The sequence below is a fragment of the Mesocricetus auratus genome, unplaced genomic scaffold (assembly GCF_017639785.1).
Source record: "Mesocricetus auratus isolate SY011 unplaced genomic scaffold, BCM_Maur_2.0 Super-Scaffold_100008, whole genome shotgun sequence".
Lineage (NCBI taxonomy): Eukaryota > Metazoa > Chordata > Mammalia > Rodentia > Cricetidae > Mesocricetus > Mesocricetus auratus.
The window spans coordinates 9,248,338-9,262,580 of record NW_024429192.1 but is presented as its reverse complement, the minus strand read 5'-3'; the positions used below and the strand labels follow the sequence as shown (position 1 = coordinate 9,262,580).

Here is a 14,243-nt window from a genome sequence, read left to right as displayed (position 1 = left end):
CCAGCACTGATGTGAGGATTTGTACCTAATCCTGCTGTAACTTGTGCCATAAGCCATTGATGACCCTGGGAGGTCTTCCTCTCTCTGTGGGGAGATGGGTGGCAGAGGCAGATGTGGGGTGGAGGATGGAGGAACTGGGATGAGTGCAGGGAGGGGACGTTTTGGTCAGGATGCATTGTATGAGAGAGGAATATATGAAAATAATAATAAAAGATATTACCTTCCAGCTATCTGTGTAAGGTGTGCATGAAATTTCACCCATATATGACATGAAAACAGAGATGATTTAGGGAGAGGTAGGGGACCAGTGGGGATGTAAGATAATGAGAACAGTGTACACTTGCATACATGTATGAAAATATTATAACAAAGCAATTGTTCTGTATGCTAATTCAAAGAATTAATGCAAGATGAAATCTAAATGTCCAGTTCCTGTATATGAAATATCAGCAAATTTCTAGTTTAGGCTTGAGTCCTATCCCGAGAGGTCTCCTTTGCCCATGAAAATATTTAAAAAATTAAAAATAAAATCCCAATTCCCCTTCTCAAGCTATTCTGGTAAGGGATACTCCACCCCTACATTGGTTTATTTAGCATCTGAGAGGATCCAGGAAAGAGCATTGTGCACATTTGCTATTGGCTTTAGGACAAAGAATGTGTCTGAAAATCAGGTGGGAATAGCCAGGCAGTGGCTGTGTGTCCTTAAACAGGATGCTAAGCTTTCTGGGCTCCTACTCTCCGTGGTTTAGGGTTGGTGAGAGATCAAATGGGATGGAAGAACTTGCCCATGTTAGGAGATGCATAAATAATAACACAAGTCATGTAAATGGCTTTCACAACCATCTCTTTAAGCTTACCTTGTTAAATAATTTAGAATTGCTAGTGTTTTTTTTCTTTTAATTTAGAAAACGTGAAAGGAAATGAGTTATGTCTGTGCTTGATACCTAAGTATCTTCCCTCTGTATGGGAATAGGTTTCCTTCTACAAGAAGGCACCCAGCTCGGTAAACAAAGCATGGGCAGTGCAGGGAGACTTTTGTTTAGGCATTGACTTTGCAGTTTACCAGTTATGTGTCCTTGGGCAGTGGATTAGGCCTTCTGTGCCTCAATTTTGTCTCCAGCAAAATGGAGAGGGAAGTGCTGTTAAAATTATTTTTAAAGATTTATTTTTATTTGCGTGTATGTGTGCCTCTATGAATGTATGCTGTATGTGTGTGAGTGTGTGTATGTGTGTGTGTGTAGTGTGTGTGTGTCTATGTGTCTGTGTGGTGTGTGTATGGTGCATGTGTATGTCTGTTTGGGGTGTGTGTATGGTGTGGTTGGTGTGTGTGTGTGTTTGGTGTGTGTGTGTGAGTGTGTGTGCCTATGTGTCTGTGTGGTGTGTGTGTATGGTGTGTGTGTGTGGTGTGTGTGTGTGTCTATGTGTCTGTGTGGTGTGTGTATGGTGTGTGTGTATGTGGTGTGTGTGTGTCTGGTGTGTGTGTGAGTGTGTGTGTCTATGTGTCTGTGTGGTGTGTGTGTCTGGTGTGTGTGTGTGTGTGTGTGTGTGTGTGTGTGTGTGTGTGTGTGTGTAGGAACCTATGGAGCCAAAAGAAGGAGTCAGAGTCCCTCAAGCTGGAGTTACAGGCAGTTGTGAGCATTTTGATGTGGATGGTGGGAACAGAAGTCTGTCCTCTGGAAGAGCTGTAAGTGCTCCGAATCACTGAATCGCTGAGACATCTCTCTAGTCCAGAAGTGCTTGCTCTCTCTCTCTCTCTCTCTCTCTCTCTCTCTCTCTCTCTCTCTCTCTCTCTCTCTCTGTCATTGTTCATAATCTACCTTTGCTTTCTTTTCTTTGATTGACTTCCTTAGCAACATCTGCTTGGCAGGAGTTTTTTTAGAGATATAAATTCTTTGAGAAAATTCTAAGAACTATAACACCCTCACACATGAGTATAAACTATTTTAATCTCCATCCTCCATCAGGGTTAATTTGTTGGAGAAATGAAGAGACAAATGGAGGAACACTGAGGGCAGCCACTGCCTATAGATTGGATATTAGAAGTTCAATGGGATAGGGGCCTGTATCTTCTGGAGCTGCTCAGTACTTTCCGGACTTCTTGGAGTGTGGTGTTCAACCTGTCTGTTAATAGTGAGTGTCTGTTTCCTTTTGTGAGCCACTATCTTGGGAAGGTGAACATATTCTTCTCAACCTTCCCTCCTCTAAGGCAGAACCCTGGCTCTTAGGAAACTCACATAACAGGGTAAACAAGTTGTCCATTCTTTTATCCAAAGCTATACTTTAGGTTGTATTGCATTAGAAAACTGCGTGTAAGGTGGGCCATGGGTACAATTTCAATTAAAGATTGACCTAGGCATTGAGAAGAATAGAATTCAGTTTCTAACTATTAGCGAACATGCTTGTGACTTTAGCCACTTTTGAAGTCCGAAGGCATTTTAACTCTTATTCTCATTAAGAGAATTAAGTATGTGTTTAAGTGAATTTTTCATATTTAAAAAAGGCATTATTGAATGCTGCCAGAATATTCTTTTCTAAAACAAAACTTAACACTTTAGACAAATATAGTCTCCTATTTGGCCTCTGGATGTTCTTCCTTTTCCCAGTGGAGGTAGATTGATAAGTGAAGTGCTAAGATACCATGGTGACTGTCCTGCCATTAACTACCTCTCAAAGTCCCGAGAGTACCGCCCATCCTCCATAAAGTGACGAAGAGGAAATGACTTCCCTGCTAGCTGTGCTGGGAGGAATCATTGACTAAAAATAAACCCAGTATGAGAATCAAGGAAAGGGCACACTGTTGTGCCGACTTTGCTTCTTAATTGAAATAAATGGACTGGCTGTCAGCAAGCCAGTGTCTCTGATGAGGTGGGAGTCTGTGGTGCCGTGATGCATGCCTGCTGGACAGGACTGTGCAGTTAACCAGATGCCGGCCTTGCGGCTGTGCTGTGCGACCAGGGAGGAGTGAGTGCCTTTATGAGGCAGGGCTTCTGTTTTCAGACTGTGAAGCAAAAGCCGACAGCAATAATTCAGTGCTGAGAAGCCATGGATGTGGCCTGGCTTCTCTCGTTGTCTAAATTGGCATGAGGAAGCAGCCATTTGGTGTCCAAGAAGTATGTGTGAATGATTCTCCAGGGAATATAGAGCCAGTTTAAAAAGTGATGAAATGGGGTATTTAAGAGAGAGTCAGATAGGGTAAGGCCTCCAATGGGAGTCAACAAAGCCTGGCACATTAAGCTGAAGCAGGACCAAGCTCCCTCCTCCTGCATCAAGGCTGGACAAGGCCTCCCACCATAGGGAATGGGTTCCAGAGAGCCGGTTCATGCACCAGGGACAGGTCAGGGAGGTGCAGGGAGGGAATGGGAGGAGAGGTGGGCGGGAAAACTGTGATTGGTATGTAAAAGAAATAAAACGATGAATTAGAGAGAGAGAGAGAGAGAGAGAGAGAGAGAGAGAGAGAGAGAGAGAGAGAGAGAGAGAGAGAGAGAGAGAAAGAGAGAGAGAGTCATTAGGAAATCCCGGAGTCACAGGAACAAAGAATCTAAAATGGCTGAATGAAATAACCAGACACGTATGGGAAAGAAAATTAGAGGTGTTTCTGTATCTGTATCTTGAGGCTCCTTAGCATATGTGTGTGTGTGTGTGTGTGTGTGTGTGTGTGTGTGTGTGTGTGTGTGTGTGTGTGTGGTCTTGCAAAGATTACCAGCTCCCAGGCTTGCAAAGAATTCGAGGTGAGCTAGCAGGTGCTTTCAATGAGATCCTGGTGTTGATGTACGCTCTGAGTTGTGACTGTGCCGGAGCGAACTCTTCTCTTAAAGACAGAATCTGCTTAGGGAAACGCAACCTGTTTACTGGGTTTGACTGAGTCCCTGGGCTGGAGCTCCACTGCTGAGAATAGTAGATGAACCCTGATCCACTCAGCTGATACCGTGAGCAGTGAAGGGTTAGCAGAGAGGATGAGGAAGAAAGTCACGGACTAGCAAAGCCAAGTTGTTACATCCTTACAATTCGGATGTACATGTTACAGTGAAATGGTGCCGCTAGGACGGTCCCTCTCCCTTGAGTTTAATGTCGGGGACTAGACTCTACCTCTAGATTATTTAGTTTAAATTAATTCAGCAATGCATAAAGTTGCAGGAGTCTCCAGCAATATGCTGCTTTCGGAGTGGTAGATAGAACCATCTATTTCCTACCAGTGCGGAAGCTAGCTCACCTCCGGTGGGCCTTTTGCAACTTGGTTCATTGATGAAACAGTTTATTAAGCCCATGGCTTTTAATACTTAAAAGGACATTTCTGAGATCATATACTGAGTCCTACCCAGGGGATGATGAGATTTCTGGCTACTAGAAGAACCGGTTTACACTGTGTGTGACTTAGCCAATCATTTGAAAGGTGGAAGCGAGCCTGACCAAGCTGGACAACCTGAAATAATTTAAAGTCCATCCGTCAATCACGAGAGATTGTAGCAGCTGGTTTTAAACAGCGTGAGGCAGGGAAAAAAGAGAGAGGTGGGAGAGAGGAGAAAGAATGGCGATAATGCATCGCTTGCCTGTCACTGGGGCGTTTCTCCATGGGAACCTTCCTGGGTCTAACATCTGCTTATGGAAATCTATGCACAGTCACTGGCAACAGGATCATGTACAATAAACTATGAAATAGTGGCTGCTAAAAGTCACAAGATAATCTCATTTCCCTTCAAAAGTTTTCCGATGATTTGTCCTCTGGAAACTGGTTCTAAAATAAGTTTCAAGACAGTGTACTCTGACAAACAAAGACAGCTCAGAAGAAAGGGGAGTTTCTGAAAACGGCTCTTATTTCCCAGTGATGACATTGAAAGGAAGTGCCCTTGCCTATCTGACTAGCCTGATGGATCATTCCCCTTAGGGGAAATACTCCGTGGCCCGAGAAGGTCTATAAATGGACCTCTGTCTATATCGCTGTTGCCTGCTTGCAGTCTTCACAGACACAGATCCTGTCCAGGGTGGAAACTAATCTAGAGGGGATATTCACCCACCCATATCATTAACCCACCTAATGTCTACTTGCATTTCCTGATAATGCTGAGGGCAAACACACTCTGCTCCCCACATCTGAGGAGTCTCAGCCCTGGTCTGCAGCTGGCAAGCTACCGATTTAGTAAGATGGTCAGGGTGCAGCCACCCCATCCCCAAGTGGCCTGCTGTTGTTATCAGGGTACAAACCTTCTTCCACACTTTATACAAGTGCTTAGACACTTCACCAGCAGCCTTGGTTTTCAGAGGGAGAAATAAAAACACACTTAATTAAAATGCAGCATGGAACCCATGAAGTATTTAGAGTGTATTACGCTCCTCACCCGTGGTTTGGAGCTTTGCATTTTAATTCATATAAACACCAACAATAGGTACAGCATGGAAAGGAAAATGCAGACTGGGTACCACAGAAGTTACTTGCTCCCTTCACATAACAGAAAGTAATTAAAACACATTTGCATGTTTACAGGTATGCTGCAGAGCTAAAGGCTTCCATTATGTTTAAAGAGAGTGTTGAAGGAATTTGGCATACAAATCAGTCAGTTATTCAGGACACACCCACCCACACACACACACACACTTCCTAAGCTACATGGAGAAATATGTTGAACGATGTATCCTTTGATTATGAATTTGCAGACAGTAGAAAGTTGGGTGTGAGTGATGGATGGTCTTTTGATAATGGTTCGCCTGTGAGCCCAGAGAAGCTGGCATGGAAAGCATGGGCATGTCTTCCCTTGGCTCTCCAGGGATATGTGTTAGCTTCCCCCATTGCCTTCAAGGCTCAACCAGCAGTCTCAGGAACTGAGCCAGAGTCACCTGAAGAAAAAAGTTATTGCAAACATTGAATAGATAAGAAACAAATAGAAAGTACTTTCATCAAAATTTGATTTTGCTTTTAATAGAAAAAACATGAGTAGAATGTGCATAATATCACTGTGTATATAAGTATACACATCACAATAGTTCCATCTCGTTCATCACCTATCTGAGTCAAAAAAAAGTTTCCTTAGGAGCAATACTTCTTCTGAAAAGGCAAAAAGGCAGAAAGGAGTGGCCCAGAGAAATATATATCCCTTTAAATGACCACAAGATTTTAGGTTATAATGAACACTCTTTTCTGTTCCTTCTGGTCCAAATACGCAGTTAGGTAGGGCAGGCAGATGTTTTGTTCTCTGTTAAACCAGCAGAGGAACACAGCAGGATAAAGATGATCAAAACTGGGGAGAGGGGAGGCAGCAGCATGTGGGAAACTCATAACATGTGTACTCTCGAAGCTGTGAGCTAATTGTTTTTCTCAAACATATCCACACCAGCCATAGCCTTCTAAAACATCCAGACTAATTAATCTTTGTTTCAACTAATGATGCTTGGGGTTGGAGTGTGAGGGGAAAAAGCAGTTGGAATCTGCCAAGGGAGAAACTTGTGTTCCAGTAAATGAAAACAATGACACAGACATGAAAGCTACCTTGCTTTAAAAATAAACTCAACTATTTTAAATTAAACAAGCAATAAGCTGTCAGAGTGCTCTTTTATACTGAGTACCATGCTTTGTGTGTTAGCCACTGCCACATGAACATGCATTGGCTTATGGAGTTCCGATGTCCAGGTAGCTACTTTGGGCTTTCAAAATCTTTTGTTCTATAGGATTCTGAAGGCAAATTCTCAAACTATAAAAGCCGATTGTAACTCAATGGACATAGAAGATATTAAATTGAAATAAAAATATATTTAGCAGCCAAATACTTTTATCATTATTACTTAACAGTTTACACTCATGTTAGTATAAATAATAACTAAAATAAAACTTCAAACTTGGAAATTGAGACTTCCAGCTAAAATAATCCTGAAGTGAGAATCCAGCATTAAAATTAAAATTTTAGCATTTGTCCTAAATTAAGGATGCAATGTTAATTTGCTCCAGTAAGCCTTTTCTAGACTATTTTATTCCATCCCTCTGTCTCCAGTCTCAAAATAGAGTTCAGTTAAAATTAATTTCTGAGTAACCTTTGGATGCTTTATCGTGTTACAAACCAGTTACAATTTCCACAGTTCCAAGTGTATATTCAACTTTGTAAGATCTCTGAGAAACAGGACTAAGGGTGCCAGTGTGTAAGGTTATGTAGGCAACAATACATATTTGCTTTATAGACCAACCATCGATGAACAATAGTTAATATTATTAGTTCTGTTTATAAGTTAAGAATCTGTCCCTTCCATGCTTACCTTCCAGTGTGAGAGAATGATCTAGAATGCAGAATGCTAAGGAATATGCTAAGAAAGTCATTTTTAAAAATCATTCTCCCACTTGTCTGTGCCATTTAGCTAAAACTCCTGAACAGTGAGTGCGCTTTAGTGAGTCCATTGGTGAATTTATTCATCATCAAGGAAGTTACCTTTTCAGTTCCTTCCTCCTTGAGACTGATAATGTCCAGGTCAAAATCCTTTCTCAAGCCATCGGTCTTATTGAAGGTGATACGCCCAGTTAAGCCATCCCACCGAGCCTGAGGACAGTTAGAGTATAGTGTTATTTTTAACAGTTACCACAATCATAAGCCCATCAACAGTGCAACGCCTCAGATTCATCCCAGTATCCAGCCCCTCAGCTGCATCGTGAATTCTAACCGTTGCTTTGGTTCACTGACTTGAAAGTGGAACACTTCACTGTTTTATTAGTTCTCATTTATTGTACCATCCCTAACATTTAAAAACAGTCAGTCCTGTAATAATGGCAATCCAGATGGACAGGAAGCAAAGAGTCATTCTAGGATCATCTGTTCGTCGATTGAAAGCATCCAAGAGGTCATAGCATTCTCTTTTCCAAGGTCAGTTTAAACACCCTCCAAGCTACTGCTGAAGGGAAATGACTTCCCCTGTTAAACAGATGGACAAATGTTGCATCATTGACATTACTGAAGTTTTAGGGTAGTCATAGTTTATATCTCTTAATATTTTGCAATTTTAGTTTCTTATGACTGTGATAGCTTGTAGAAACAACCAATGACATATGTAACTGGACACTTCCTGGAAACGCATTTCTCCACCCCATAACATATCAACTTTCATTTTTGTGTTGTAGTCACCATTTTCTTATTTTTTAGCCAAAGGCCGCCTTTGTGGAAATAAAAGCTACAAAATCAGCTACGGTGTTGAGGTTACTGCAAATGCTCGGCATTCGAGGGCAATTTATCAAAAGCTTTGGTTGAGTTGAAATCTGTACTGTGTTAAGGTTTGGGATTAAGTTCATTGTAGACAGTGAGCAGTCCTAACCCACCTCCTGATCTGTTTGGAAGGAAGTAGTTATTTTCATTAAGTTCTACAAAGTTTGGGGAAAGCTTTCTCCTGAAGGTGGCTTTTCTTTCATGGAGGTCATGTTGTGAATCAAATTAGCCCATTGTGAAGAATTTATGGAGCTCCCTGAAAATGTAAAGAACCAGTAGCATTTACCTCTTGATGTAGCCTATAGCTTGTAGCATAGTCTTAAAACCCAGCTTGGAAATCCAATTTTATTTCTATAGAGTGTGCCCATTGTGTAGCTTTGCTTGGGTTCTGTAGCATTAGCTTTATTCTTGAACTGAGTGTTTGTTCCAATCATCGCAGCAGAGTAATTTCCACTCCTTGCTTTCCTCCCTGCACATCCAAGCAGCATAAAAGTTCTCTTTTTATGTTCTGACAATGCCTCCTTCCCTGCTTCAAATATCTACAAAGACTCCCTGCCTGGGTTTTTATTGAGCTGTATCTTTTGACCTTCAAAGTCAGCGTTGCCAACATTACACATGTCTACCTGCCTTCCGTCCACAGATAAATTATATTTGTATGTATCCTTTGGACTTTGGAGATAATTACTGCTAATCATTTATTAAACACCAATTAAACTATTGATCAAGGTGAACATGCAATTTTTGTATGCCATAAATAAGTCCCATAAGGAACCCACATCTTGAAGCAGGGCTGAACCATGTACAATTTAGATAATGATATGCAATTATATTCTTCATAACTGTAATTTGCTTGCCTTATTTAGATGCATTGCTGAGGGCACGATTATAGTATACTTAGATGAAAACAATACTTATATAATTGTCCCATTTTAGGAGATAGCTTTAATATCTACCTTGCTAAATCTTTTGACAATTACCACTTAATAGCAAGTAAGTTAAATAATTTTATTGCCTTATTTTCCTTTGGGCATACCATCTAATGGACAAAAGTAAGAATGGAAAACTGAAGCCAGGTAGTGGTGAGCATGTCTTTAATCCCAGCACTCAGGAGGCAGAGGCAAGCAGATCTCTGTGAGCTCAAGGCCAGCCTGGACTACAGAGCGAGTTCCAGGACAGCCTCCAAAGCTATAGACAAACATTGCCTCGAAAAACATAGCAAAACAAAAAAAACCGAGAGAACAAAAATGTTTCACTAACCATTATGCCTTATCGTATGTCTTTTCTCAAGAAATTATTAGTTGTTATAGTTAAATATGTATATAGTATATGTATGTATACATGTGTTGGGTCTGTAAATGTCTAAAACCCGATTCTATGCTCTTAGAGTAGACAACTATAAATACCAATGAGTTAAAATGACTTCTTTACTTACTTTGTCTAGAGGTAATTTAAATATGTAAAGGCCTCCAAATCCTTCCTTAAATTTTCTCAGCACAGTCATTCTCCTATGCTATGGCGAATATTGTCTCCCATAGAAACACAGACAGTTATTTGATAGTAGAATGTCCCCTTGTAGGGAACATATTAAGAAAATAGTTTCACACACCTATGCTATGGCGAATATTGTCTCACATAGAAACACAGACAGTTATTTGATAGTAGAATGTCCCCTTGTAGGGAACATATTAAGAAAATAGTTTCACACATTTTTTCTTACTTTGAATGTTATAAACTATTATTTTTCTGAGGATTGGGAATAGAAGGTTCACAAAAATTCCCTCCTTAAATTAAAGGAAGAAAATACACACCCTGTCTCCACCCCCTCATTGCTGGTATCACCAGGCCTGGCAAGAAGTCATTCCTACATGACTATTATACGTGTCACTAAAACTTGACTGGAATTGGAAACTATGTCAAAACATTGGTATGATTTGAATTGATGCTGAGGAGAAATAATATTATTTTTTAAGTTTACTATGATGTAGGGTCCATATTAGCATTTCCATTTGAGGTATTCTGTGTAATAAATCAGGTGATTATAAAAGTTGTCATTTCATTGTTCCACAGGACAATGTCTTTCCTGGCAGCTTCTGAAACAACCCTTTTCTACCATCCTGTTGGTTCATATGCAACTGATTTGATATTGTACACTGTGTTGGAGACTGTCCGACAAAGGCACTCAAATACCCACACCCAATAGAGTAAGCGGTGTAGGTCATTCACACCTAGAAACATCCTTTTATATTTTTCCTAGTCCTAAGGCAAAATCTAAACATTTAATAGCTCCTAACCTCTGTCTGTATTGCTTTTCTATTCTTCCCTTCTCTCTTCTGATTATGTGCTCTAATTCTGAGCTTTGGTCAAACCTGTCAGTTCAAAATGAGTTTGGCTAACTCACAGCTTGAAAAATGTCTCCTCTGAGATTGAGATCAGAGGCTAATCTCAGCTCACTGGCCAGCCTCATTGATGGTTCAGAGAGCATTTAGTGTCTCAGGAACCTCTGGTTTGACCCACAACCAGGTGTACACAGTACTGGGTATTTTCCTGCTGGGATAGCCTCAAGAACATAAACAGGAGGTGTATGTGTGGGGAGGGTGTGTGGGGGGGTGTGGGGGTGTGTGTGTAAGCAGTTATTCTCCATCAATAGTAAGGACAATCAGGAATCTGGCACTTTGTTGTCAGATGATTATCTATAATGTAAATAAAAAGCTACAATATTAAGAGATGCCTGTGGGGATAGTAACTAACAGCTTCCTGATTAGATGTGATACCTTCTCCACAGGGGGAAAACATACTTAGTATTGTAAATCTGGCCAAGAAGCCAAGTCTGGGGAAGGCAGAGGCTCCAGAGTTAAATCTACCATTATTTTTCAAAATGGACATGGTATCAAACTTTTGGAAGAGGGAACAGAAAGACTTTAAGAGCTGAAGTTTGTCCAGGGCTGTTTTGTTGTGAAATAATGTTTTCTGCACATGACAGGACTGGTATATTTATATTTATAATTTCACAGCATCTATGGTTGCATGCTAAGACCTTCCTAAGACAAATCCAGTCAATATTCTTGCATAGAAGGTCGAAGGGCTCATGAAGCCCTACCCTTAGCTGAGGAGCTATTGAAAGTTGATGGCTAGTCATGGGAGGAGGAAGAGTCAACTTTCATTAAGGGTATCACTGTGGTTGGTCACCCATGCTAAAACGGTTGGCTCCACACTAATGGAATATGGCAAGAATCAACTGGACTCGGTGGGTTATTTCTTTTAAAAAATGACAAATTTTACATGGGATGGGCCTGGATTTAGAAGGAAATAGGGGGAGAACATACAGATGACTATGATCAAAATTGTATGAGTGTACGGCATTCTCAAGAGCATTAGTAAGAATCTATTTTAAAATATCACAGATAATGTTACCTCAGAAGCATTTTTGTGCAAAGATATAAGTTCAATGTGCATTTTGATCACATGAAATTGTTTCTTAAAAATTAGCTAATGAAATATTATGTGTCTTTCCTTTAATTCTTCTGGTATGAATTATATAGTTCAAACATACTAATTTCCATTTTTTTCTGATTGTCATAAATTTCTTATACTGGTCTACTGATTAGACTGGCTAGCATTTCCACACAATAAATAAAAGTATAAAGTTTTGTACACAATCTACTAAGTTAGAATTAGGACAGAATTTTATGTCAATACTAATTCTGTTCTGTGACAGATCCTTTAAAACTTAATTTTCAAGCTTCTGATTGATTATCAGATCTTGAGATATTAAATAAAGCTTGCTTGTGAATAATTGTTACGTATCTGGAAAATCACTCAGTAAAATATGCTGACACGTTTATTTTCATGTGCGCCATAGAGGTGATATACATTTATATATTTTTATGTCATAAATAAGATGCCACCAAGGGTTGTGTTAATTCACATGCTGATCATTGTTACGTTTAGGAATTCATTATAGGCTTGTGTGCAGCAAGGGAGTTGCATTCATGTATGTAAGACAATTAATGGACTGAACTTTCAATGGTGAAAAGATACATTACATTCCAAATAATGAATGAATACGAGCGATGGGAGAGCATGGGTGTGTATAGGACATAGAATTTGAGGAAATAGAACATCAAGAACTTAAATTTTAATACCTATATGCAATCTAAGTAGATGCAGAGAAATATGTTGAAATATAAGCAAAGCTTATGTAGTTTTTAAGGTCTTAATAAGATGTTTTGTGATACTTTCTCCCAATTACTCCAAAACACGAAATTTGAACTTACTCCCTTTCAAAAATGATTATCAGCCTTTGAGTATCTCTCCTCTCTTAATGAGAATACATAAAAATTAGTGACTTACCTTCCTTGTGATCTACTCTAACAGGATTCCATTCCTACTCCATTCCACCAGTTTGGAAAGTGCTTTTGACAATGAATGGAATATGAATCTCAGAGTCTCAGGGGAAGATGGGGTCAGATGCTCTGAACACCTGGTGTTCTGGGTAGTTATTGGTACAGTTGAGCTTTGATACTTAAGGCAACCTCATTTTGACAGATGCTAACATATTACATCTGCACATATAAATACATGGCCTCCCATTGGGTCATATGTGGGGAACCTTGGGTGATGCATCACTACTGTGATAATTGAGAACAAATGTAATTTAATCAAAGACAGCAAACCTATTGTCAAGGGTCAAGTGTTCAAATATGGAACTAAGGTCTAGAAAACCACTTCAAGGAACTGTTCTCTCATTTGCCCTATTGTTTTCGGGATTTCAGACTTATCAGAGGTAAGGAAAGTATTTTTCTGGCAAGTCATGGAATCTCCCACATGTTTAACACCTTGAAGAAAGCTAATCTCATCAAATTGTATAGAAATGCATAGGGATACTATACTGATGCGGTTCTTGGATTACTATAGTATACTTATACTGTCGAATGAATAATATTGTCCCTTTTCCAAGGCCCATGTGTTAATTCTATATATAGTCTGTGTGATACACTATGTCAAAGAGCTGTGATATAACCAAACTAAGAATGGATTATCTGACTCTGCCCACATAACCATGGAGATCTGTATCAGAAGGGCCCAGGAGGGGCTAGGCCAATACAAGATGAAGTGATAACAGTTGCAGAAGTCAGAGAGAGTTTTGAAAGATGATACACCACTGGCCACGAAGTCACAGGGAAATCTCTACAAGATGGGGTTTAGAGGATGTCTCCCAAAGCTGAGAAAGGTGAAGACATTCAGTTTTTCTTACAGACCCCCCAGAAGAAATCATGCTTCCAACCCTTGGTTATGGCTCCATGAGACCTGTGTCAGATTCCTGACTTCCATAATTGTAAAACAATGAAGTTGTGTAGCCCTGAGGTGCTTCAGTGGGTAAGGTGCATACAGCCAACCCCAACATGAGTTCAAAACCTGGGGGAAAACAAGCTGAAAGAAGAGAGCAACTCAAACCTGGTGTCCTGTGGCATCCACATGAACCCTGGGGCAGACATGCACGCACACACACACATACACTTATACATTCATACACTCAAACACACACTCACACACACTTATACATTAATACACACTCAAACACACACTCACACACTTATACATTCACACACTTAAACACATACACTCACACACTTATACACACACTCACACACACTTATACAGTAATACACACTCTAACACACACTCACACACTTATACTCATACACACACTTATACATTCATACACACTCAAACACACACTCACACCACTTATACACTCACACACACTCAAATACACACTCACACACATTTATACATTCACACACACTCAAACACATACACTCACACACTTATACACACTTACATCCACACACACTCACACACTTATACACACTCACATCCACACACTCATACAACAACACACTCATACACAATTATACGTACTAATACACTCATATAATTACACACGTTCACTTACATTCACACACACTCATACAACACACACTCACATACAATTACACGCATACTTACTCACACACTAATACATTCATACACACTTATACACACACTCACACACTCATACACTCATACACA

The 14,243-nt window shown here is 40.0% G+C and overlaps 1 protein-coding gene across 9 annotated transcripts in view; it reads right to left on the bottom strand.

Moving 5' to 3' along the window:
- Grik1 (glutamate ionotropic receptor kainate type subunit 1) overlaps positions 1 to 14,243 on the bottom strand; it is a 372,708-nt gene that overhangs the window by 47,438 nt on the left and 311,027 nt on the right. For 5 of the 9 annotated variants that reach the window (XR_005878846.1, XM_005073843.3, XM_005073845.3 and 2 more), the window contains exons 8-9: positions 7,407 to 7,514; positions 5,200 to 5,244 (exon numbers count right to left, since the gene is read on the bottom strand). Coding sequence is in view for 8 of the 9 variants with exons in the window: in XM_005073843.3 (XP_005073900.1) it covers positions 5,200 to 5,244; positions 7,407 to 7,514 (153 nt within the window). In the remaining variant the exon portion in view is untranslated. Of the gene's footprint in view, positions 1 to 5,199; positions 5,245 to 5,339; positions 5,830 to 7,406; positions 7,515 to 14,243 lie in introns of those variants that run through there. The other 4 variants (XM_005073844.3, XM_005073847.3, XM_021229463.2 and 1 more) reach the window with 2 other exon arrangements.